Source organism: Elaeis guineensis, chromosome 4 (genome assembly GCF_000442705.2).
Source record: "Elaeis guineensis isolate ETL-2024a chromosome 4, EG11, whole genome shotgun sequence".
In the NCBI taxonomy this organism is placed as follows: Eukaryota; Viridiplantae; Streptophyta; class Magnoliopsida; order Arecales; family Arecaceae; genus Elaeis; species Elaeis guineensis.
Window position 1 is genome coordinate 21,851,515 of NC_025996.2, and position 23,435 is coordinate 21,874,949.

General features: G+C 37.2%; 1 protein-coding gene across 3 annotated transcripts in view; it reads right to left on the minus strand.

Annotated features, from left to right (window-relative positions):
* Positions 1-19,546, minus strand: part of LOC105043413 (probable pectin methyltransferase QUA3) — a 21,908-nt gene extending 2,362 nt beyond the window's left edge. The window contains exons 1-6 of one of the 3 annotated variants that reach the window (XR_003800648.2): positions 18,808-19,545; positions 14,382-14,585; positions 14,073-14,283; positions 13,711-13,972; positions 13,217-13,588; positions 4,164-4,267 (exon numbers count right to left, since the gene is read on the minus strand). Coding sequence is in view for 2 of the 3 variants with exons in the window: in XM_010920945.4 (XP_010919247.1) it covers positions 12,329-12,341; positions 13,217-13,588; positions 13,711-13,972; positions 14,073-14,283; positions 14,382-14,585; positions 18,808-19,257 (1,512 nt within the window). In the remaining variant the exon portion in view is untranslated. Of the gene's footprint in view, positions 1-4,163; positions 4,268-12,098; positions 12,342-13,216; positions 13,589-13,710; positions 13,973-14,072; positions 14,284-14,381; positions 14,586-18,807 lie in introns of those variants that run through there. The other 2 variants (XM_010920945.4, XM_010920944.3) reach the window with 2 other exon arrangements.
* Positions 19,547-23,435: the final 3,889 nt, after the last annotated feature.

A 23,435-nucleotide genomic window follows, 5' to 3' on the forward strand; every position in this document is an offset into this window, starting at 1 on the left:
AAAAAAATGAACCAACAACTATGCCTGCTTTCATTCCACAGTTACAAGAAGTCAATATTGAGAAAACCATATTACAAAAATCTACTAAATTGTTTTATAAAGCCTTTAGGTCCTTTCAAGTTGAAGGGACCATTGAATCACAGTTAAATAGCAAATCATCCATGCATCTGTCCTGAATTTGTGTTTGAATTAGTTGATTAATTGCTTCTACAATGTGATCTATCGGAACAAACTTGAGCAGCCTCCCAAAGAATTCCCACAAGCCTCTAATTGACTTGCATTGGCAAAGGATATTTTTTAAATTTCTGTTGTTTGCTTGCAAAATTACAAAGCAGTTGCTGCAATTCACTCTTTTGCTCTATAGATTATCCTAGTGATTCTCTTGCACAATACCATTAATGGAGGCTGAAACTTTTGAAATTTATTTTCCTTATTTTCCATTTTTTTCTTGAGTGTAATGGTAATGTTGTCACCAATATTTCATTAAGCTACTGAAATGATACAAAAAGAATAATGCTTAGAGGGTATCAAGAGGGAAGAAAGGAAAAGATGGAAGGATGAAAACAGCTGGGAAGGAAGTACTGGGAGCATATACCAGGCTCCTTACCACCTTCCATTTAACAAAACACACCCCTCACCCTCCATAAACAATTCATTATATCATGTCAAATGCACAGCAGAAGCTGAAAAAGAAAACAGAAAGCAAAACAAGAGTTCTGAAGTAAAAGGAAATACGGTGATTGTCGCTTAAACAGAGTCCCAATCAGACTGCTACTCTGGCATCACAAGCAACTAGAATATGGCACAAGACAACCCCATCTTGGCCCTCTTCTTCAACCCTGCCCCTGTCCATGAACCAATGAAGTATAGCAGATGGTGAAGAAGCCAGATGACACCTTACTAAGAAAATTCAGGCAATTCACTCCTGCCACAATTGTTGCAACCAGACAGACTCAGTCCCAGTCCAACTCTTGGTCCAGGCTACCATCCTCCCCCACCACATTCCAAGGAGACCTGATTGACCCCAGAGCATCCTTCACCTTGAAGAGGTGTTTGATGCTGAGATACAAATGTTTAAAAGGGTGCAAGCAGAGGAACCAATGCTCTTCAGTCTCATCCAGTACCTTGCATAAGATTAGCCATTCCCCCGCCCGCTCTTGTTGTGGTTGTCAAATATGAGCAATTTGTTATGAATCATAAGCCATATAATTTTCTCTTTGTAGGAATATTCCCATCCTACAGTATTTAGCTACTAGACATATAAGCCCAATATCATTCAATAAGTTCTAAAATCTGCAGACTGGGAATACCCTGCTACCATATAGCCTCCAAGAAAGATGGCTTCATATGGCCAGAAGGTTGTGGCAAATTAGAGAGCATCTTGAACAGTTCTGTTCAATCAAAATTTTGCTAAACCTGGGTGCCCCTTTCTCAATGTCAACTTCAACAGTAGTGCGACTGGTGGTTGTGGTGGTGCTGTTTGGTCACTAGGGGCCCTAACTCCAGGTGCATTGCAGCTAATAGGGTCCACCTCTTTGGGACCACCGTACCCGCTACAGAGCTGCAAGCGGCCTGGGAGGGCATTTCTTTTGTGAGGCTTTGCTTCAGGACTGAGTGGCTGGTGGTGGAGGGGGATTCGACTACGGTGGTCAAGTGGATTCAAAGGCAAGGGGAGCTACAGCCTCCAACCCGCTTGTTCGCAACATTGGCTTCCTATTAGCAGGGTGTGCTTCCGTGGATGTTAGGCACGTTTACCGCAAGGCAAACAGCGCCACTAACTGGGTTGCGAGTTATGTCGCTGACCATGCTGGAGGTGGTACTTGGACGGATGTGTCTGTTTTACCGATGTCCTTTCGGGACATCCTTTTTTCTAATTTTTTGGGTTGTACTCATACTCGCATTGTATGAACACTCCACTTCCAAAACAAAACCTGGGTGCCCCTAAACTTGAAAGCCCTGACATCACCAACTTCAGAAGCATAGATCTGATCAGATATTAAGGAATCAGAATTTCTTGCTATGTAGTATAACCAGAGGAAGATCACAAGTAAAAGTTTATGTCCACAACCACAGATTAATCCAGAAATGCCTACCAACCTTTCTTTCTGAAAGTAGCTCCAACTTTCAGAACTCTTCACCAAAATGGGGAAATCCAATGATTAACTAACAAGTCAAGCACAGCCACCTCTCTGTTCTTCTTATCTTTCTTTCATCTTTGCTTCTCTACAAAGATTAGAACTAAACAGTAAGATTTGATGGTTATCCCAGCAAATAATGCAGTGTTCTGCCTCTAACCATATTACCTAGAAGAGCTACTAAATCCTCCCATTAGGCCATTCACATTCAACTAATAACCTATCTAGACACTAATAACTCCCAACTCAATTCTCTTACATTCAGTGTAAGTTATAATCCGTATTATCTACATCCATCCCAAATATGTCCTTATCCATATTTAATAACAATGATCACTCATAACCTCTAAAACCTACCTGACACTGGGCATTACCCATATTTCCCCCCCTTACTGTAATAATAAGGAAACACTAACATATTGGACATGCATTGCGCACAAGTGCCTCTTCTGACAGCTACCTTCTTTCCAACAAAGCATCCATTGGTGGCACATCTACCTACTTGCATATCACTGAAATCATATCCTATTTCCTATGGCATTACACTTCCATCCCATGCCAGTCCTTGCTACCACTTGACATTATAAATTCAGATCCACTGCATATTGAAACTCTCAGTCAGTGCATCCAATGGCTAACCTAGAATATTAGCCTCTTCAATTTACATGTCACTATTGATGTGTTCACTCCAATCCACAAGCAAGTGCAGCTTAAGGATTACTGTGTAACATCTTAGCAAAAAAATAAAAATAAAATAAAATAAAATGAGTTAGAAATACTCATCCTCATCAGGATTACTGGTAGAGGAGCAAAAGAACCAGAAAGACTTGGTCGACTCTAGGAGATCCTGATCCACGCCATGTACACCCTTCTCCTTCCTCGGGAGCGGCTAGGGTTTCAAAAGAGGGTTAAGAGTCGGCTAGGGTTTCGGAGAGGAAGACAAAAAGAAACAGGAGAAGCGACAGAATCCAGAGGGTTCCAAACCCTTTTATTCTGTCGGGTTCAGGTTATGGATTCAGCCATCAAACCCAACAACCTGCTCCGACAAGCTTCAAAAATATCCTCTCGAATTTCATTTCACATTTCATTTAGGAACATTTGCATTTCATTTCACATTTGTATTTCATTCCTAAAAAATTCCATCTCCATTTAATTAGAGTTGCATTTCATTTCGGAAACATTGCATTTACATTACCTGTAACTGCATATAAAAAGGAGCTGTAACAGAGATTCAAATCATGCAAAGAAAAATATTCAGATTCCCTCCAAAACTTTTATTTCTCCGATCTAAACTCCCTTCCCAATCTAACCTCTCCTTTCCCTGTTAATCTCCTCCTTCATCTCAATTCTATCTTCAGATTTACACATACATCTCACTGAATTCCTCTGGAAAAGCCGGGATATTATAAAATTTGGTATCAGAGCTCAGATCTGAACCTTGGACCTGCGACAAGATGACATGAAAACAGTAGTGAAGCTTGCTTGATACTGTAATCAGCCATTTGTGGTGCTGCACAGTCCAGGTTAGAGATCGACAGTAGAATTTTCATTCAATCAAGTAAGACACTCAACATCAGGTAACACTCTCAAAACTGATTAGATCTATTTCTAGAATAGATTGTGATGAATGTATCAGGGTCTACAAGAGTGATTACTGTTCTAATAAGTTAGGAACAGCAACCTGGCCTCATGAAATCATCATTGGCCACCCTGAATTGAATTGCTGTAGCCAGGAGTTATAAAAATTTTTAGTCTCTGTCAAACAGTTTCAAAACAGATTTTAAAAATTTTTTCTGGAGTGCAGTAAAAAATGGCAGAAGGAACCAGATTAAAAGATATCTGTGAAAACCTACGAGCACTGGAAGAAAGAATGCAAACATTTACCACAGACTGCCACAACCATATTGAAAACAGATTACAACAAGTATCTGAGGAATACAATACAAAGTTGGGTGTGTTTGCAAGACAGTTAGATGAAATACAGATTGAGGAAAGACAGAGATATGAAGCTTTACAAATTGAAGCTACCAGGAGGCATGAAATTATGATGCAGGAACAAAATCGCAGGCATGAGCAGTTGCTGAAGCTAATTTCGCCGCAGCCATCAGTTTTTCAACCCACTCCTTCATTCACTGCAAACAACAATCCATCAGCCCCAAAAAATGGAAGAACAAACAGTTCGGAGCCACCTGGCTGTAGCTCATCAGCAGTAGCAACTGAAATTAGAGGTAAAGGAATACTACCCACACCTTATCAACCATTGGATAGGATGGGTGATATTCAAAACAGGACCCCACTTCACCTACCTTATCCAAAGTTAGAATTTCCTACCTTTAATGGTGAAGAACCCAGAGAATGGAGCAGTAAAAGTGAATAATATTTTAAAATATATCAGATTCCAGTGGTTCAGTGGATGGAAATTGCTACAATGCATTTCATGGGAAAGGCGCATGGATGGAAGGAAGGGTACTTAATTGATAAACCAAATTTGAGTTGGAAAGAATTGGTGGAAGCAGTGAACAAAAGATTTGACGGTGGAAATATGAAACAATTGATCAGGGAATTTAATAAATTGGTGCAGATAAGTACTGTGGAGAAGTATCAAGAAAAGTTTGAGGATATGAGAGCTAGGATGATACAATATAATCCAGCATTAACCGAAAGGTATTTTATAGAAAGCTATATCAGTGGGTTGAAGGAAGAATTGATACCCTATATTGATTTATCTTATCCTACAACTTTAGAAGAGGTATACGAACAAGCTAAATTACATGAACAGATTTTGTTAATGATGTGGAAAAGGAACAACATGATTTACAAAATACCCACAACTAAGACAGTAGAATATTTTCACACTAAACCAGCAGTACAGAAGGAAAACACAAAATCTCAAACCTTCAGAAATCAGAAATTATTTCAGAAGGATAATAAACAACAGTGGGAACAAAGAAGAGCGGCTGGCCTGTGCTTCAAATGTAGAGAAAAATATCATCCGGGGCATCAGTGTTCACTGAAGTGAATCAATCTGTTAATGCCACAACAGAAGCTGATGAAGTATTTGATGAACAGCTATTGCAGGAAGAGGAGGAAGAAGAGATAGAGGAAGAGACCATGACAGAAGAAAGGATAAAGACAGAAACAGCTGTATATGCCTTAATGGGATAAAATCAAAATGAAACTATTAAGATTCAAGGAGAAGCTGGTCATAAAACTCGAGTCATTCTAATTGACACAGGAAGTACTCATAGCTTTATTAATTACTAAGTGGCTAAAGAAGTGAAGGCTACAATTACTGCAGCAAACCCATTAGTGGTAACAGTGGCAAATGGACACAAAGTGTTGAGTAAGCTCAAATATGTCAATTTTAAATGAACTATGCAGGGAGAATAATATCAGGCAGATTTAAGGGTGATTAGATTAGATAGATCTAGCATAATTCTGGGAATTGATTGGCTAAGAATCTATGGTAAAGTAACTTTCGATTATTTGGATAATGTTGTTACTTTTATTAAGGAAGAAAAATAGATGACATTGAAAGGTATTACAGAAGGATCTAAATTAAAGACTACTAAGGCCAAACTTCAAATGATCACTGCTACACAGTGGTACAGGTCTGAACTTAAAAGAGACTGTTGTGCAGTTGGGCAACTGAAAAATTTTGATGAAAAAAGAACAGAGGCAGAGATACCTGATTCATTCAATAAAGTATTAAAACAGTACATTGATGTGTTCCAAGAGCCTAAAGGATTGCCACCCAGTAGGCCACAAGATCACAGAATACCTTTGTTACCGGGCACTAATCCAGTTAATATCAGACCATACAGATATACATATGAACAAAAAATGAGATTGAAAGACAAATACAGAAAATGCTTAAAACTACCATTATTCAGTCTAGTACCAGTCCATATGCTTCACCTGTATTATTGGTAAAAAAAAAAAGATAACAGCTGGAGATTTTGTGTGGATTATAGGCAACTCAATAAGGCAATAGTGAAGGATAAATATCCTATACCCTTAATTGATGATCTTTTGGATGAACTTGAAGGATCTCAATATTTCTCTAAAATAGATTTGAGATCAGGTTACCATCAAATCAGAATGAACCTAGAAGATATATATAAGACAGCTTTTAGAACTCACATAGAACATTATGAATTTTTAATGATGTCCTTCGGATTAACTAATGCAACAGCCACATTTCAAGCTACCATGAACGAGGTGTTCTCTCCTTATCTTAGAAAGTTTGTGCTAGTATTTTTTGATGATATTCTGGTATACAGCAAAACCTTAGAGGAGCATGTGGAACATCTCATTGAAGTATTGACTATATTAAGAAAGAATCAGTTATATGCAAAAAGATCTAAATGCTTTTTTGGACAGCAACAAGTGGAATATCTGGGCATATAATTTTCAAAGAAGGTGTGGCAACTGACCCTGAGAAGGTGATAGCCATGCAAAGGTGGCCTAAACCATCTACATTGAAGGATTTGAGAGGATTTTTGGAGCTCACAGGATACTATAGAAGGTTTATAAAAGGATATGGATCTATTAGCAAACCTTTAACAGAGCTACTTAAAAAAATAATTTTCATTGGGATGAAACCACACAAAAGGCATTTGAGAAGTTAAAAGAGGTAATGTCTACGGCACCGGTTCTAGCTATGCCGAATTATTCCTTACCTTTCACTTTGGAGGTAGATGCAAGTGGATATGGAATTGGAGCAGTTCTTACACAATAAGAAAGACCTGTAGCTTACCTCAGTAAAGGACTAAGTGAAAGGAACAGAGCACTTTCTACTTATGAAAAAAAATTCCTAGCTATTTTACTGGCTGTAGAAAAATGGAAGCACTACATTAGTTCCCGACCCTTCATCATTAAACAGATCACTAAAGTTTAAAATACTTATTAGCATAGAAAGTAACTACTGCAACACAGCAAAAAGGTATGATGAAGCTTATGGGGTTGGATTATGTGATACAATATAAGAAGGGAAAAGAAAATTTGGCTGCAGATGCATTATCGAGATGGGGAATTGAAGAAGAAAGGATGCAAGCTATTACAGCAGGGGTACCTATATGGAGTTTGGAAATAGCTAACAGTAATGAAGGGAATCAACAGACTCAGCAAATTATAACAGAAGTACTCATAGAACCAGAATCACACACTGAATACATTTATAAACAAGGAGTGCATAAGTACAAAGGGAGAATTTACATTGAAAAAACAGGGGAGTTGAGACAGAAGCTCCTAGAACTTATGCATGCTTCAGCTTTAGGAGGGCACTCAGGAATGAACCATACTTATAATAGAATTAAACAATTATTTTATTGACCAGGAATGAAACAGCAAGTAGAGAAACTAGTAAAAGAATGTGAAATTTGTATTAAAAATAAAATTGATGGAACTCCATATGCAGAGCTACTACAACCTCTGCAAATTTCCACACAAGTCTGGCAAGAAATCAGTATGGATTTCATTGAGTCATTATCAAAATCAGAAAGTAAAGACACTATATTAGTAGTGGTGGATCGGTTAACTAAATATTCACATTTTATTCTTTTGACTCATCCCTATACAGCACAGAATGTAGCAAGATCATTCTTAGACACAGTATACAAGTTACATGGGATGCCACAAAATATTATATCAGACAAAGATAAGATCTTCACCAGTCAGGTATAGCAAGACTTATTCAAATTAATGGAGGTCAAACTACATCTGAGCACTGCCTATCACCCACAGACTGATGGACAAACAGAGAGAGTAAACCGATGCTTAGAAACATATTTAAGATGCATATGCTTTCACAGTCCGCACAAAGGGCTTAAATGGCTATCCCAGTGGTGGTATAATACCAACTATCACTCCTCCCTAGAGATGATACCTTATCAAGCTCTGTATGGACATCCACCTCTTATGTACCCGATAGTCAACATGGACATGCAACAGCAAGGACAATGGCAGATTGGAACAGAAAAAGAACTAAGATGATACAGATCTTAAGAGACAGACTTAAAGAAGCATAAAACCACATGAAACAGAATGCAGATAAGAGAAGAATAGATAAAGAATATCAAGTAGGAAAAATGATATATCTTAAACTCCAACCCGATCGGCAGACTACAGTAGCCATACGCAGAAATTTGAAACTTACCTCACAGTATTATAGACCATTCAAAATACTAAAAAAAATTGATCCTGTGGCTTATGAGCTTAATCTATCCGAGGGATCTAAAATACACCCCGTATTTCATGTATCTCTACTCAAACGAGAAATTCAGAAATTCGAGCAAGCAACACCAACAGTACCCCTCACAGGAGAAGAAGGACAACTGTTAGCCCAACCAGAAAAAATTTTAGACACAAAAATGGTCCGCAAGGAAAACAGAGCAGTTACCAAAGTACTGATCAAATGGAGCAACCTCGGCGAAGAAGCTACATGGAAGACTACTAGTCACTCAAGAACCAATTCCCTCAGTTTGATCCTTGAGAACAAGGATCCTCTGAAAAGAGAGAATGTAACATCTTAACAAAAAAATAAAATAAAATGAGTTAGAAATAGTCATCCTCATCAGGATTGCTGGTAGAGGAGCAAAAGAACCAGAAAGACTTGGTCTGACTTTAGGAGATCCCGATTCACGTCGGGCACACCCTTCTCCTTCCTCGGGAGCGGCTAGGGTTTCAAAAGAGGGTCAAGAGTCGGCTAGGATTTCGGAGAGGAAGACAAAAAAAAACAAGAGAAGCGACAGGATCCAAAGGGTTCCGAACCCTTTTATTCTGTCGGGTTCGGATTATGGATTCAGCCATCAAACCCAACAATCCGCTTCCGACAAGCCTCAAAAATATCCTCTCGAATTTCATTTTACATTTCATTTAGGAACATTTGCATTTCATTTCACATTTGTATTTCATTCCTGAAAAATGCCATCTCCATTTAATTAGAGTTGCATTTCATTTCGGAAACATTGCATTTACATTACTTGTAACTGCATATAAAAAGGAGCTGTAATAGAGATTCAAATCATGCAAAGAAAAATATTTAGATTCCCTCCAAAACTTTTCTTTCTCCGATCTGAACTCCCTTCCCAATCTGACCTCTCCTTTTCCTGTTAATATCCTCCTTCATCTCAATTCTATCTTCAGATTTACACATACATCTCACTGAATTCCTCTGGGAAAGCCGGGATAATTTACACATACATCTCAATTCTATCTCAATTCTATCTGAATTCATCTCAATTCTATCTTCAGATTTACACATACATCTCACTGAATTCCTCTGGGACATATAATTTTTAAAGAAGGTGTGGCAACTGACCCTGAGAAGGTGATAGCCATGCAAAGATGGCCTAAACCATCTACATTGAAGGATTTGAGAGGATTTTTGGAGCTCACAAGATACTATAGAAGGTTTATAAAAAGATATGGATCTATTAGCAAACCTTTAACAAAGCTACTTAAAAAAAATAATTTTCATTGGGATGAAACCACACAAAAGGCATTTGAGAAGTTAAAAGAGGTAATGTCTACGGCACCAGTTCTAGCTATGCCGAATTATTCCTTACCTTTCACTTTGGAGGTAGATGCAAGTGGATATGGAATTGGAGCAGTTCTTACACAATAAGAAAGACTTGTAGCTTACCTCAGTAAAGGACTAAGTGAAAGGAACAGAGCACTTTCTATCTATAAAAAAGAATTCCTAGCTATTTTGCTGGCTGTAGAAAAATGAAAGCACTACATTAGTTCCCGACCCTTCATCATTAAAACAGATCACCAAAATTTAAAATACTTATTAGCATAGAAAGTAACTACTGCAGTATAGCAAAAAGGTATGATGAAGCTTATGGGGTTGGATTATATGATACAATATAAGAAGGGGAAAGAAAATTTGGCTGCAGATGCATTATCGAGATGGGGAATTGAAGAAGAAAGGATGCAAGCTATTACAGCAGTGGTACCTACATGGAGTTTGGAAATAGCTAACAGTTATGAAGGGAATCAACAGACTCAGCAAATTATAGCAGAAGTACTCATAGAACCAGAATCACACACTGAATACATTTATAAACAAGGAGTGCTTGAGTACAAAGGGAGAATTTACATTGGAAAAACAGGGGAGTTGAGACAAAAGCTCCTAGAACTTATGCATGCTTCAGCTTTAGGAGGGCACTCAGGAAATAAACCATACTTATAAGAGAGTTGAGCAATTATTTTATTGGCCAGGAATGAAACAGCAAGTAGAGAAACTAGTAAAAGAATGTGAAATTTGTATTAAAAATAAAATTGATGAAACTCCATATGCAGGGCTACTACAATCTCTGCAAATTCCCATACAAGTCTGGCGAGAAATCAGTATGGATTTCATTGAGTCATTACCAAAATCAGAAGGTAAAGACACTATATTAGTAGTGGTGGATCGATTAACTAAATATTCACATTTTATTCTTTTGACTCATCCCTATACAGCACCGAATGTAGCAAGATCATTCTTAGACACAGTATACAAGTTACATGGGATGCCACAAAATATTATATCAGACAAAGATAAGATCTTCACCAGTCAGGTATGGCAAGACTTATTCAAATTAATGGGGGTCAAACTACATCTGAGCACTGCCTATCACCCACAGACTGATGGACAAACAGAGAGAGTAAACCGATGCTTAGAAACATATTTAAGATGCATATGCTTTCACAGTCTGCACAGAGGGCTTAAATGGCTATCCCTGGCTGAGTGGTGGTATAATACCAACTATCACTCCTCCCTAGGGATGAACCTTATCAAGCTCTGTATGGACATCCACTTCCTATGTACCCGATAGTCAACATGGACATGCAACAGCAAGGTACAGTGGCAGATTGAAACAGAAAAAGAACTAAGATGATACAGATCTTAAGAGACAGACTTAAAGAAGCACAAAACCGCATGAAACAAATACAGATAAGAGAAGAATAGATAAAGAATATCAAGTAGGAAAAATGGTATATCTTAAATTCCAACCCGATCGGCAGACTACAGTAGCCATACGCAGAAATTTAAAACTTACCTCACAATATTATAGACCATTCAAAATACTAAAAAAAATTGATCCTGTGGCTTATGAGCTTAATCTATCCGAGGAATCTAAAATACACCCCGTATTTCATGTATCTCTACTCAAACAGGAAATTCAGAAATCCGAGCAAGCAACACCAACAGTACCCCTCACAGGAGAAGAAGGACAACTGTTAGTCCAACCAGAAAAAATTTTAGACAGAAAAATGGTCCGCAAGAGAAACAAAGCAGTTACCAAAGTACTGATCAAATGGAGCAACCTCGACGAAGAAGCTACATGGGAAGACTACTGGTCACTCAAGAACCAATTCCCTCAGTTTGATCCTTGAGAACAAGGATCCTCTGAAGAAGAGGAGAATGTAACATCTTAGCAAAAAAATAAAATAAAATAAAATGAGTTAGAAATACTCATCCTCATCAGGATTGCTGGTAGAGGAGCAAAAGAATCAGAAAGACTTGGTCTGACTTTAGGAGATCTCGATCCACGTCGGGCACACCCTTCTCCTTCCTCGGGAGCGGCTAGGGTTTCAAAAGAGGATCAAGAGTCGGCTAGGGTTTCGGAGAGGAAGGCAAAAAAAATAAGAGAAGCGACAGGATCCAAAGGGTTCCGAACCCTTTTATTCTGTCAGGTTCGGATTATGGATTCAGCCATCAAACCCAACAATCCGCTCCGACAAGCCTCAAAAATATCCTCTCGAATTTCATTTTACATTTCATTTAGGAACATTTGCATTTCATTTCACATTTGTATTTCATTCCTGAAAAATGCCATCTCCATTTAATTAGAGTTGCATTTCATTTTGGAAACATTGTATTTACATTACTTGTAACTGCATATAAAAAGGAGCTGTAACAAAGATTCAAATCATGCAAAGAAAAATATTCAGATTCCCTCCAAAACTTTTCTTTCTCCGATCTGAACTCCCTTCCCAATCTGACCTCTCCTTTCCCTGTTAATATCCTCCTTCATCTCAATTCTATCTTCAGATTTACACATACCTCTCACTGAATTCCTCTGGGAAAGCCGGGATATTACATACTGTTTCAGTCGAACCATGATTTGATGTCACTTTTTCTTCCATATACACTTGGCAACTCCATTTTAACAAAATAATTGTCGTTGCTTCTTCCAGTGTCATCTTGCAAGCCTGTGATTCACCATTCATCAGCATTAAACATTCATCACTTTGACTCATCATTTACTTTAGTAGTTCTGTTTTTGCTCCGGATGCAAGCCAGCACGATTAAATTAACAAAAAAAGCTCAGAAGCAGAGCAAAAGTCTGGTACGTCCATCATAGCATATCTAGCATTTAACTAAATTCCTTGTTCCAGTTAAAACTAAAGCCATGTCGATATAACTATAAGAATTCTTTCAGCTTCCTGTTTCATTTTACAAAGATATTTTAATATTTTCTTTTAATAAAATGAGTCATATTAGCTCGCTGGTAGGCATCATGGAAAATTTCTGGTCAAAGAAACAGTTACCCACTGCTATAGCATGCTAGCAATCTGAAGCAATACATAGAAAGTTTAGTAAGGAAAGCCAAAGTGCTTAGGCCTCGAGGTCTCTTGATGATTTTCTAAATCTTTTCTCTGACTAGGAAGGGGCTGAAAATTTTTACTTATAGATTGAGTTTACGAAGTATTGGAGTCACTTAAATCATATTCAGAGTGGTTTGACAGTTTCAAACTTTCTGCATATTATGCTTAATCAAAATATGAATTTTGTCACCTACATTTTGATTAGTATCCATCATTCTTACCAAAAATGTTGAAACCAAAACCTTGTTATCATAAAAATAAGCCAGGACACAAGCTACACTACAAGAAAGATGCACGTCTATCTTTTGGACTGCACAGGAAGAAATCACCTAGCCACAAGCAGAGCACTGATTGCATCCATAGTTCAATTTAGCAAATAATCATTTTAGTATAAAACATGCAAAAATGGATACATGCAAAGTGTGTTAGAACTTTCCTATATCTACAAGCAGTAAGCAAAGAATGTAACAGCAGCTCACCAATCATGATAAAGTCCAATAAGTCCTCTGTCATAAATTATGCCAAGGGTTAATGGCTTTCTAGCAGGAATAACATTCATAACCCAGACTGGGTCAGAATTTAGCGCTGCTGCAAAGCCTCCAAAAATTGCATTCATGTCCATAACATTGCGTATACGTGGCTTTCCTAGTTCCAACCCAAGCGATTTCTTATAATATGCAACTCTTCTAACCCAACGCCGTGTGTCAGCTTCAAACACATCAACCCCATTCTTCATGAGTGAGACCCTTGCAGTTGGTTTGGAGAGTCTATCTGGCCACATAGGAATGGACCCAACAGCTATGTCTCCTGCAAGTGATGGTTTACTGACACACTTTTTCAACTTGAAGTACCTGCAAAACAAAAGTTTAGTTTTAAGCATACAGTTGGATCCAGATAAATATCTGTGAGAATTATTATTTGGTTTATGTAGTAATAGATTGATAAACAGGAAGGAACATCTTGCACAGTTTACCATGCTTCACTAGGGTCATCAGTATCACCACATAGATCAAGTCCAAACTCATTTTGGTTTGGAAGACATGAAGCCTCTGAAGGCTTCTTCCAGATGGCAGTGTTACCATCTACCGTGATAAGTTCATAACACAAGGCATGTGCCATAGCCTGCAGATCACTCCATTCTTTGTCCTGATTAGTCCATTGCACTGGTGGACCAGATATAACCAAAAATCCCCCCGGTCGAAGTAAACGATCCACTTCAATAAGATAAGTTCCATCTGTAACCCCCTCATTAGATATATACAGATTAAAAAAAAAGATTAGTGGAATGCAGAGGCAAGTAAATATGTGTAAAAGCACAAGGATAAGAGTACTAACTATATGCAGTAAAAGGGATCAAACATCGAGAACAATGAACCAGGTCAAATGAATATGCTGGAAAAGGAAGACGACGAGTGCCCAGCATGGCAACAAATGCAGGTATTCCCCTTTCCAAAGCAAATTGTATTTGGGATTTATGTGAGTCTCGTGGAGCAAAAGAAAGTGTCATGATATTTTCTTTAAGCAAAAATCCCCCAAAGCTGGCAACCTTCATGGAGGGATGAATCATGTATCAGAATGGTTTCAAAATGAAGGGGGTAAAACACTGAAACAAGCTGAAAACAGCAACAATGATTGACCTCTTACCCCACATCCCATATCCAAAGCTGTCCTTAAAAGACCACTATTTATAGGGATAAACTGTCTGAGCTTTGTGATATATTGTGCAGCTCCATCAGGAAACATAGTGCCACCACCTGGGAAGATAAAGTATTGGCCTTCTTCCTTCATCCAACCCTGATGACCTTTTCTTTCAGCAATCTTATCATATGGCATGTTATCATGCCATATCTGCATGCAAAAGCAGAAAAATCATATGTACAATTCAGCATGTGAAAGACAAAAAAGTTTTAACATAATATACATAGAGCTTATTCAGAAACAGCACCTCTGAGTAGTAAACTGAAAATGCATAATGCCATACAAGCAATCTGGAACTTGTAAGATGCAAAGTTTCATATCACTACAGCATAAGATTCAACAATGTGAACAAATCTTAATAGAGAATAAAATGCAAAGGATAAGAATACTGAGACAAAAATTAAAGAAAAAAGACAATGATGTAGTGGTAATGTGATCCAAGAACAACTTCAAAGAAGACAAGTTGAGTCAGAAGAGATACATCATAACTAGCTAATAGCAAAAGTTCAGGGATTATTTGTAAATGTTGAAATTCGTAGGAGTTAAAAGAACATCTTCCATTTCAGTATGAAACAACTTGAAGATGTAAAATAATTCAGGGAGGAAAATGACTTTCATAAGATAAGGCCACACTGTTTGAGACAAGTCATAGAAATCATCACATGGTACTAAACAATGAAATCCACATTCAACCATTGTTCTTTGTCATTATTTTGGTAAGTGCTTCTTGCTTACGTAAAATCCTAAAATATATGTGCAAGTGTTTTTTTAACAAAACCTTTTTTATTTCTTCTGATTTCATTCTATTTATACAGTTAAAGTTAAAAGTTATCTTTAAATGCATTGCCTAGGTGTCAAACTGAGATCTCAACTTCCAAATAAGTGCCATGTAGTCCCAAGGCACCCTCACATATAGCAAGTACCTTCTGAAATTCTTTGTAAACAGAATATTCTAGCCTTAACAGCAAAAATAGCCAACATATCAAAGAATACAAGCATGCCCTTCTCTTAGTGGTAGCCTCCGTGTGGTTTAAACTCATGAAAGGCTTTGAGACAACATGGATCTCTTACAAGAATGCTAAAGAAGAAAAGAATGGAAAAGATCTCAAATCAAGCTGGTCCCAAGAAGATGTGCTCTCAATTAAGAAAAAGCTGAAATAACCTAAGACTGCTCTTGTGCTATGGAAGACTGTTCTAGTGCTATGAAAGGATTAAAGGCCTAGATTCTATAGCACCAAAATTTTGCCTTAATAGACTTAAAGGTTATGATACATCACCTGTATGGTTTCCATCCCATTAAAGGAATTAAAGAGTAGAAGAGCACGAAGTGAGACGAACAAAAGAAATGATTAAAATGAAGTATAGTAGGAAATGATGAAAAAGACAGGATGAAAGAGGCAGTTGGCATGGTCCTTCCAGCCTAGCATGCCTATTGTCCTCTTTTTCCAAAAAGAATGACTGCTGGTCACCTAAAAAAGAGGACATAGTACATTAGCTAAGGCCCCACATACTTAAACCATTAAATAACAATTCAGTTACCACAAACACCCAAGCATGAATAAGATATTACTAGAACATGAATATATTTGTGGAAGAATGATCAAAATTGAATTCCATGCCCGCATATAAAGGAGTTTCTGAGAAAAATGACATACTTCAAGTCATAAAAAATCTAATAGCACACGTGCGCACGCACACGCATGTGCACATGCACGCGGGCGCGCACACACACACACAGAGAGAGAGAGAGATCACTTGGTAATTATTCTATGATTTATGAACAAGAAAGCACACCGTATATAATTTTGGGGCTTATAAACAGGATAAGCTTAACTCAAGAAAAAAATGCAATTTGAAGAAGGATTAAGTCAAAGATGAAGTTAAAACGCATGGAATTGAGTCATAGGGCTATATTATGATTGTACACAATTACCTACATGAGGTAGATAATAAAGTCTGTTATTTTGTACACAAGTCGTTGCTATAGGAGTGAGTACAAAGCATCATTTGCTCCCACAACCACACTTCCTAAACTGCAACTTCTTTCAAAAGCTACTTCTCAACTCTCAAATAAGGATTTATGAGACAAACCAACCATCATGATGCAAAAATCTCATGACTTTGATGACTTCCACAAATCAGATATCTCATAACAATAGCAACAGGTCTTCAGAACAATGACAAAAATCATTAAATTGGGAAAAGTATCTGCAAACTTCTTGAGCTTATAGACACAAATCTCAAAATTCATATGATCAATGTCAAACAAACATCTGTTTTTGCATGCCTCAAGATGTCGTAAAGGAAATCACATTCCCTTCCCTCCGATATGTACTAAACTATCCCAAACTCATGCATCAGTGCTTGTTATTCCACATGAATTGCTCCAAATCTCATGTCAAACTATTGCACCAACCAAATTCAAGTGAAGTGCCATGTCATATGAACCAATCAGTCAACAAATGCTTCTTTAAGAAACACACACTTTCCACTTTTTCCTACTCATCATATTGCTCATAATTTAGGCATTTTCTTCAATTATATTACCTATTAAGGCACATTTTAATTCTTTGTGTGGTCTACCAAAGAAGTTTAAGCAATGACAATGTTACCATGCTAGGATAGCTTTGGTTTGCTGCCTTGCAGATTTGGTTTAATGTGGATGTAACAGGAATTCTATAAGACCAAGACGGAAAATAAAGGTTTATGGAAATCTCTAAAAGGCCTATGTTTTTCATAATAATTGAACTTTCAAGTGGATTTTAAAGTGAAAATCCTCAGCTGTAGGTCATAGATACATATACCGTGTGTTATGGTACCCAACGGTACTATAGCATAGGTACATATCAAAGGCTGACCAAGAAGCAAAAGGATTTGACATCAGGCTTGGATTTAAACCAATTTAAAAAGACTGGTACAAGAGGATAAAATAAATCTTGAAGATATGATCAAATATGACTGATATCATCAAATCTAGACAGATTTGAAAGGATGGCTGATATAATCAAATCTTGGCAGATTACAAAAACTTGGAGATATGATTAAATATGGTTGATAACATCAAATCTAGGCAGATTTAGAAGAATACTTGATTAATCAAATCCCGACATATTACAAGGATGATTCTTTTCCCTTATTTGTAAAAATCTCTTATCCTTTTAGCAAGAAATGAATGTAGATGCGTTCATGGATAGATTTAAAGAACTTTGCTAATATAAATAAAGGTGCCCGATCCTTAAAAAAATAATTTGAAGTTGTAATTTCTCATTTTCTGCATTAAATACCAGCAATAGCATAATTTTTTCTTCTATCTTTTGTTCTTGGAGGCACTTCTCTTCCTCGAAGCAGAAAAGCCGTCATTAGAAGCGAAACATCCAAACATCATGATTGAAGATCAATAAAGTTTATGAGAGATGGTTTCAGTGGATAGCTTAAAAGAAGTGCAGTTAGAAATAATTGAAAGTAGCAGATATATAAAGACAACCAGATCAAGTCACTGCACCCATAGGGGCCTTAACCAAGACTTGAAGGGGTCATCACTTCCAAAGCAAGTAGAAACAAACTTTCTCAAATTCTGTCACAAACATAAATTGTATGCACAGGCCTACATAGGACTATCCTAGAGAATGTCTATCCTGCAAAGTTGCCAAGAGAGCAAAAGGAAAAAACATAACAAAAAAAGGCTAGGGAAGAAAGCATTAGATGAGATACTGCGAAAACCGAGAGTTTTCCTAGTTTAGCTGTAATAAAAGAAATTGCATAGGTCTCAAAAAGGTTGATGAGGATGCAGGGAATTATCTAATCCAAGTGCCATTCTTCTTCGAGGTTGCTTGGCATGCATCCATCTGACCCTTCCCAAACCCTGCAATGATGGGAGCCTCGTGCACTAGGCTGCCCTTTAATTATCATTTTTTTTCTTTTCTCTGTTAAAACTAAGCATCTTTCAAAATAGTTTATCCCTTTTTTCTCTATTTCTTTTTCCTCAAAACTTTATTCTCTTACCAAACACTGGAACACTTAATTATTTAACAACATGTTCTAGTACAGGAAAATAAGACTTCTGAATAATTACTTCTACAATTCTAGCCATGCAGTAAGTACTAGCAAAATCTTACTACGAATTCTCTCTGTGCATATTGACTCGAAGTCATCTACTTGCATATTCCGGTGACTCCATAACCATAATTACTCCGTTAAAAGGAAAACAAGATTCCACTATAGTTACATGAATTACTGAGACATTCCTGATTATCATATCAAAAATAAAGAGTTCAGCCAATAGTTCAGGCATCGTCACCAGGATCGAAATCAAGAACCACAGGAACTGTAAAAAGAATCCTTTTTTATCATAAACCGATCAAAAAGGGGATACCTTATGAAGGCTCTCCGGCCAGGGGACGGGGTAACGGTACCCTTGGGGCGGGGGGATGAGGCAAAGAAGGGATTCCCCGGGCGGAGGGCAGTGACGCTCGCGGTAGAGGTTCATGTGGCGGCTGAGCTGGCTGTTGCGGCGGGGGTCCTCGCAGGGCATGTAGTCCACCTCCTCGGCGGGGCAGGCGTCGATGACGGCGCGGTGGCCGCCAGGGGCGGGGGGACCGTCGAGAAGGGCGATGAGGCGGTCGCGCTGGCGGGGATCGGATGAGGAGGAGGAACGGGCGAGGGCGCGGCGTCCGGAGGCGGCGAGGGAGTCCCCGAGGGAGGTGAATACAAGGACGAAGAAGACGAGCACGGCGGCGAAGAAGGAGGCGGAGACGAGGTCCAGGAGGGTCCACTGCCGCCCCGGGCCGCCGCGCCTCGACGGCGGGAGGTTCACGTGCCCCATGCCCTCCCCCCTCCCCGGATCGCACCAAGAGAGATCTCTGATCCCAAGTAAGGATGGAGAGAACGTGACGGGTTCTGGAAGCTTTCCTTCTTCCTTGTTTCTTCTTCTTTCTTCGTAGTGGGAGTGAGGGAGCGAGCGAGAGGGGGTGGGCTTTTGAGATCTGAGTGGAGGGGTGAATGGGAGTGAGATCAGCGCAACAAGTAATTGGTTGCTCGTAAGCCTGGGAGGGGATGGGGAGTGGAGCCGTGGAGGAGCAGTTATTATAGTGCCTACTTTGATGGAAGCCACAGTCGCTTCAACATTGGATTGATGTTTCCAGTCTGATTTCTTGGACTAGATCCATATTTTATATGTTTGTTTATTTATATTTTAAAATATTTTGTAGGAATATACCAAAATTTTGACTTCTCATATCTCAAAACTGAATTTGCCTGTTTCATTGATGTCTGTCTAAATTTTATTTGACATCCCTGCATGTAGTTGATTTTCCTTTTTTGACTAATTTTAGATTGCAGGAACCAAAAATTAGCCCTTCCATCTAGCATGGCACATGAGAGAAGAGAATAGGTGGTATACTAAAATATGAATAAATCAAAATTTTGATTTTTCATATACTAAAAAAAAACTTAGCTCTTTTATGGTGCATGCCTAATTTTTATTGGAACAATTTTGTGGTGCTGGAATCAAAAATTAACCCTTCATATGTAGCATGGCATATGACAAAAGAGGATGGGTGATACATTGATATATGAATAAATCAAAATTTTAACTTTTCATATCTTAAAAAAAAATTGACACTTTTATTAATGTCTGCATAATTTTTATTTAACAACTTTCTTTGTGTCTATCTTTTTTTTTTTTTTTTTGACTAATTTTGTGCTGTTGGAACCAAAAATTAGCCCTTCACTTTTAACATTACATGTGAAAGAAGAGCATGAGTGATACATTGACATAAGTCATTAATCCTTTTATCACATATTGCTTTGGAGGGATATTTTGTGTGTGCACACGCATGCATATATGTGTAAAAAGTGTTAGACCCCCGAAATATTTTTTATATTTTCTTTTTCATCTCGATTTGCAATTTTTTTTACTTTTTTTTGTCATTAATCTATTAGTGCTTTTTGTCACTTATTTTATTTCATAGGAGCTTATATATTTTTTTCCTTCAATTATCCTTCAATCATACAATTTTTTTTTAAACATATTTAGGTATGCGAGATAATTGAATGCAAGGCAACAAATAATCATAATTTTTATTTTATACTAAAGTTTGTCATATACAACACATATGAGTATAGATAAACAAACACTCAAGCATATTTTCTCACATCACTCAAGAAATTTTTTTTAATAGAAGAATACATATATAATAAAATATGTGAAAATGAATATTAAATATATTCTATTGTCTAAGATAGAATGATGTTCTAGAAGTATCACCAAAATGCATTAACCTATAAGTATTTCATATCAATGATAAACTATTTATTTTAAGATGATATACTCTAACAAAGTTCTCGATTGAAGATTTGCAGTTTGGCATTAGTTGTAAATGACCTAAGAGTGGCAATGAGACATTTGTGGATCGCTAAAATAAATAAAATCAAAAAACAAGCAAATGTAATTCGAATTATAGCCAAAAGATTTGTCATTTGAGTTATATAAAATATCTATAAAGCATAATATGTGGCATGTATATATTGAAGGGTTTAGTATTCTTGTTATTGGGCTAGAAAAAGGAATATTTTTAGAAAGAAAAAGTTTTAACCAATTATTCTTAATTTTTGCATTATGAGCTACTTTATTTTCAATGACTTATTATCAAATGATTAGAATCAAGTGGTTGCTTGAATAACTCGGTTTTATCAAAATCAACTATAAACATTGAAAGGTAGGGATAAATTATTGGGTGGTTGTCCCCAACGTCCCATAATTTCATCATAAAAACATTGAAAGGAATGCCCTTAACTTTCCTAGTCCTAGTTTCTTATAGTCTTTGTACAATTTGTGTGTGTGTAAGATAATTTTATTTGGTGGAAATCTTCTAGTCCAATATCTGATAAAAACAAAATAAAATGAACAAATAAAAAATAGTTAAAAAATATCAGAAATATGCAAGACATGGCAAATCATTAAGTCAGAAAATTCATCAAGAAATTCAGCAGATAAAACGGATAAATAATTTGGAAATGATAAGTAAAATGAGATTCTTTCATATCCATTTTTTAGGTTTTGAAACATAAATTCAGGTCTACTTTAATGGACTGAAACCTCTACCTTTCAAACCCAATCATATTTTTTGGAATTAAAAAAGAACCAATATACTGAAAATATACTTTGATAAAAGTTAAGCATTGTTATATTATAGAAGAAGGGTAATTGGTTATCTCCTGCATAGTGTTTTTTTTTTTATGTTAAATTCAGCCGAATGTTGCAGATCTAAGATTTTATTTTCCCGTCTAAACATGTATTGCACCTAAAATTATGCTCTCATATCCAGGTCAGCCTTGCCCTTTAGCTATGCTTAGATAGACAAGAGATAGGCCTTTAACAACTTAGAACCCAACTCACACAGAGGATAAGAGAGCAAGAAAGATGAATAGCACAGAGCAGACACTGCATAAATGGAGGATACAACTTGAGAAAATTGGGCTGCAAATGAGAATGCACCCCTTATTTATAGGGCTAGGCTATGTAGAATGATACCATTTGTTGTCCATCTGAAAGTCAAAAACGTTCCAGACTATTTTTCATACAAGAAATATCTAGAAAAATTCTGGAAATCATGTAGAAGTATTTGGAGTGGTAGAGAATTCTGGATTTCCCTAGAAAACTCTACATTGTTCTCAAAAACCATGCACCATGAGTCTGTTTAAAATTTACATGAATATGGGATTAGAATCTTTAGAAGCCTGACATCAAGTTATCGTGAAAAAAAGGTTAACTTAGGAACTTGATTAGCTTTCTTTTTTTTTGATGATAATGAGTTAGGGAAGGCCTAACTCAGAATGCATTTATAAAGATAAGAGATTATACAATAGCTTTCTAGAATTTGATAAGAGATTATACAATAACTTGATTAGCTTTCTAGAATTTGATAAGTGTGTGAAGGGTAAATTTGAGGAAAGGCAGTTCAAGATGTTACACAGACAAATATTGCACTGTTTAAGACTGAAAATTTTCTTCAAAACTCTCCAAGATAGTTTGCCGACCGGGGCAAATAACCAAAGGAATCTCAAGCTCCAAAACAAGCCAGATCTTATAAGCTAATTAATTATGTCTAACTACTTATAAAAAATATTTATGACATTGCTTCATGTTTCTTGGGAGGCAAATTGTGCTCAAGTTCTCGCCAAAAGATATACAAACTGTTTGGGGTCTACTGGCACAGATCGGCCCCAATCAACCATCAAACCCAGCGGCCGTGAAATTTTAGCCCCGTACAAGAAGTGTTGCACCTGTGCGTGTTGCACCGTTACCTCTTCTGTCTCTTAGAGCAACAACTATTTAAGCATATCTTATCAATGGCCTTAATGGTACAAAAAGGAAGTGGATTAAATAAATTCCATGCATGTTTATAACACCTATTCTTTTATTAAATAGAGGTTAATTATGTATCCAAACCATTGAAGGTATTTCTGAACTATAGAAACACGTAATTTTGATTAGTCATGCTTTTCGAAAGAATATAAAAGAAAGTAAAATCATTCTAAATGTAACACCGTTAGCATATGCAACATGACATCCACTAGCTTCCTCCTCTCATTACTATATGCTGTTATAATGCTTAACAGTAGCTCTTTTAACATAATGATGCCAGTTTTACAGCTATTATTCCCATTATGTTCATATATATATACTTCCATCATCACAAAATTCCTAGGAGTTTTTGGTCATGTCTGTTATCATAACTGAAAACAGGCATATTATCGACATCTGTATATAATTGGGGCCGGTCCAATGCGCAGCATTTCCCTTACAACCAAATGTTTTGGGTTTGAATTTTCAGTGATGTATCCCCAAGCATTAGGGAAAAAAGCTAGAGGCCGCTAGCTCATATAGATTATATGAACCACCATGCACCCAATGTGACTAACCAATCCGGATCGCACAACCAAACTTTAAAAGCCATAGCAGGACGCCAAACTTCTTCTAGCCAGCAAAGTCTTGTGAGG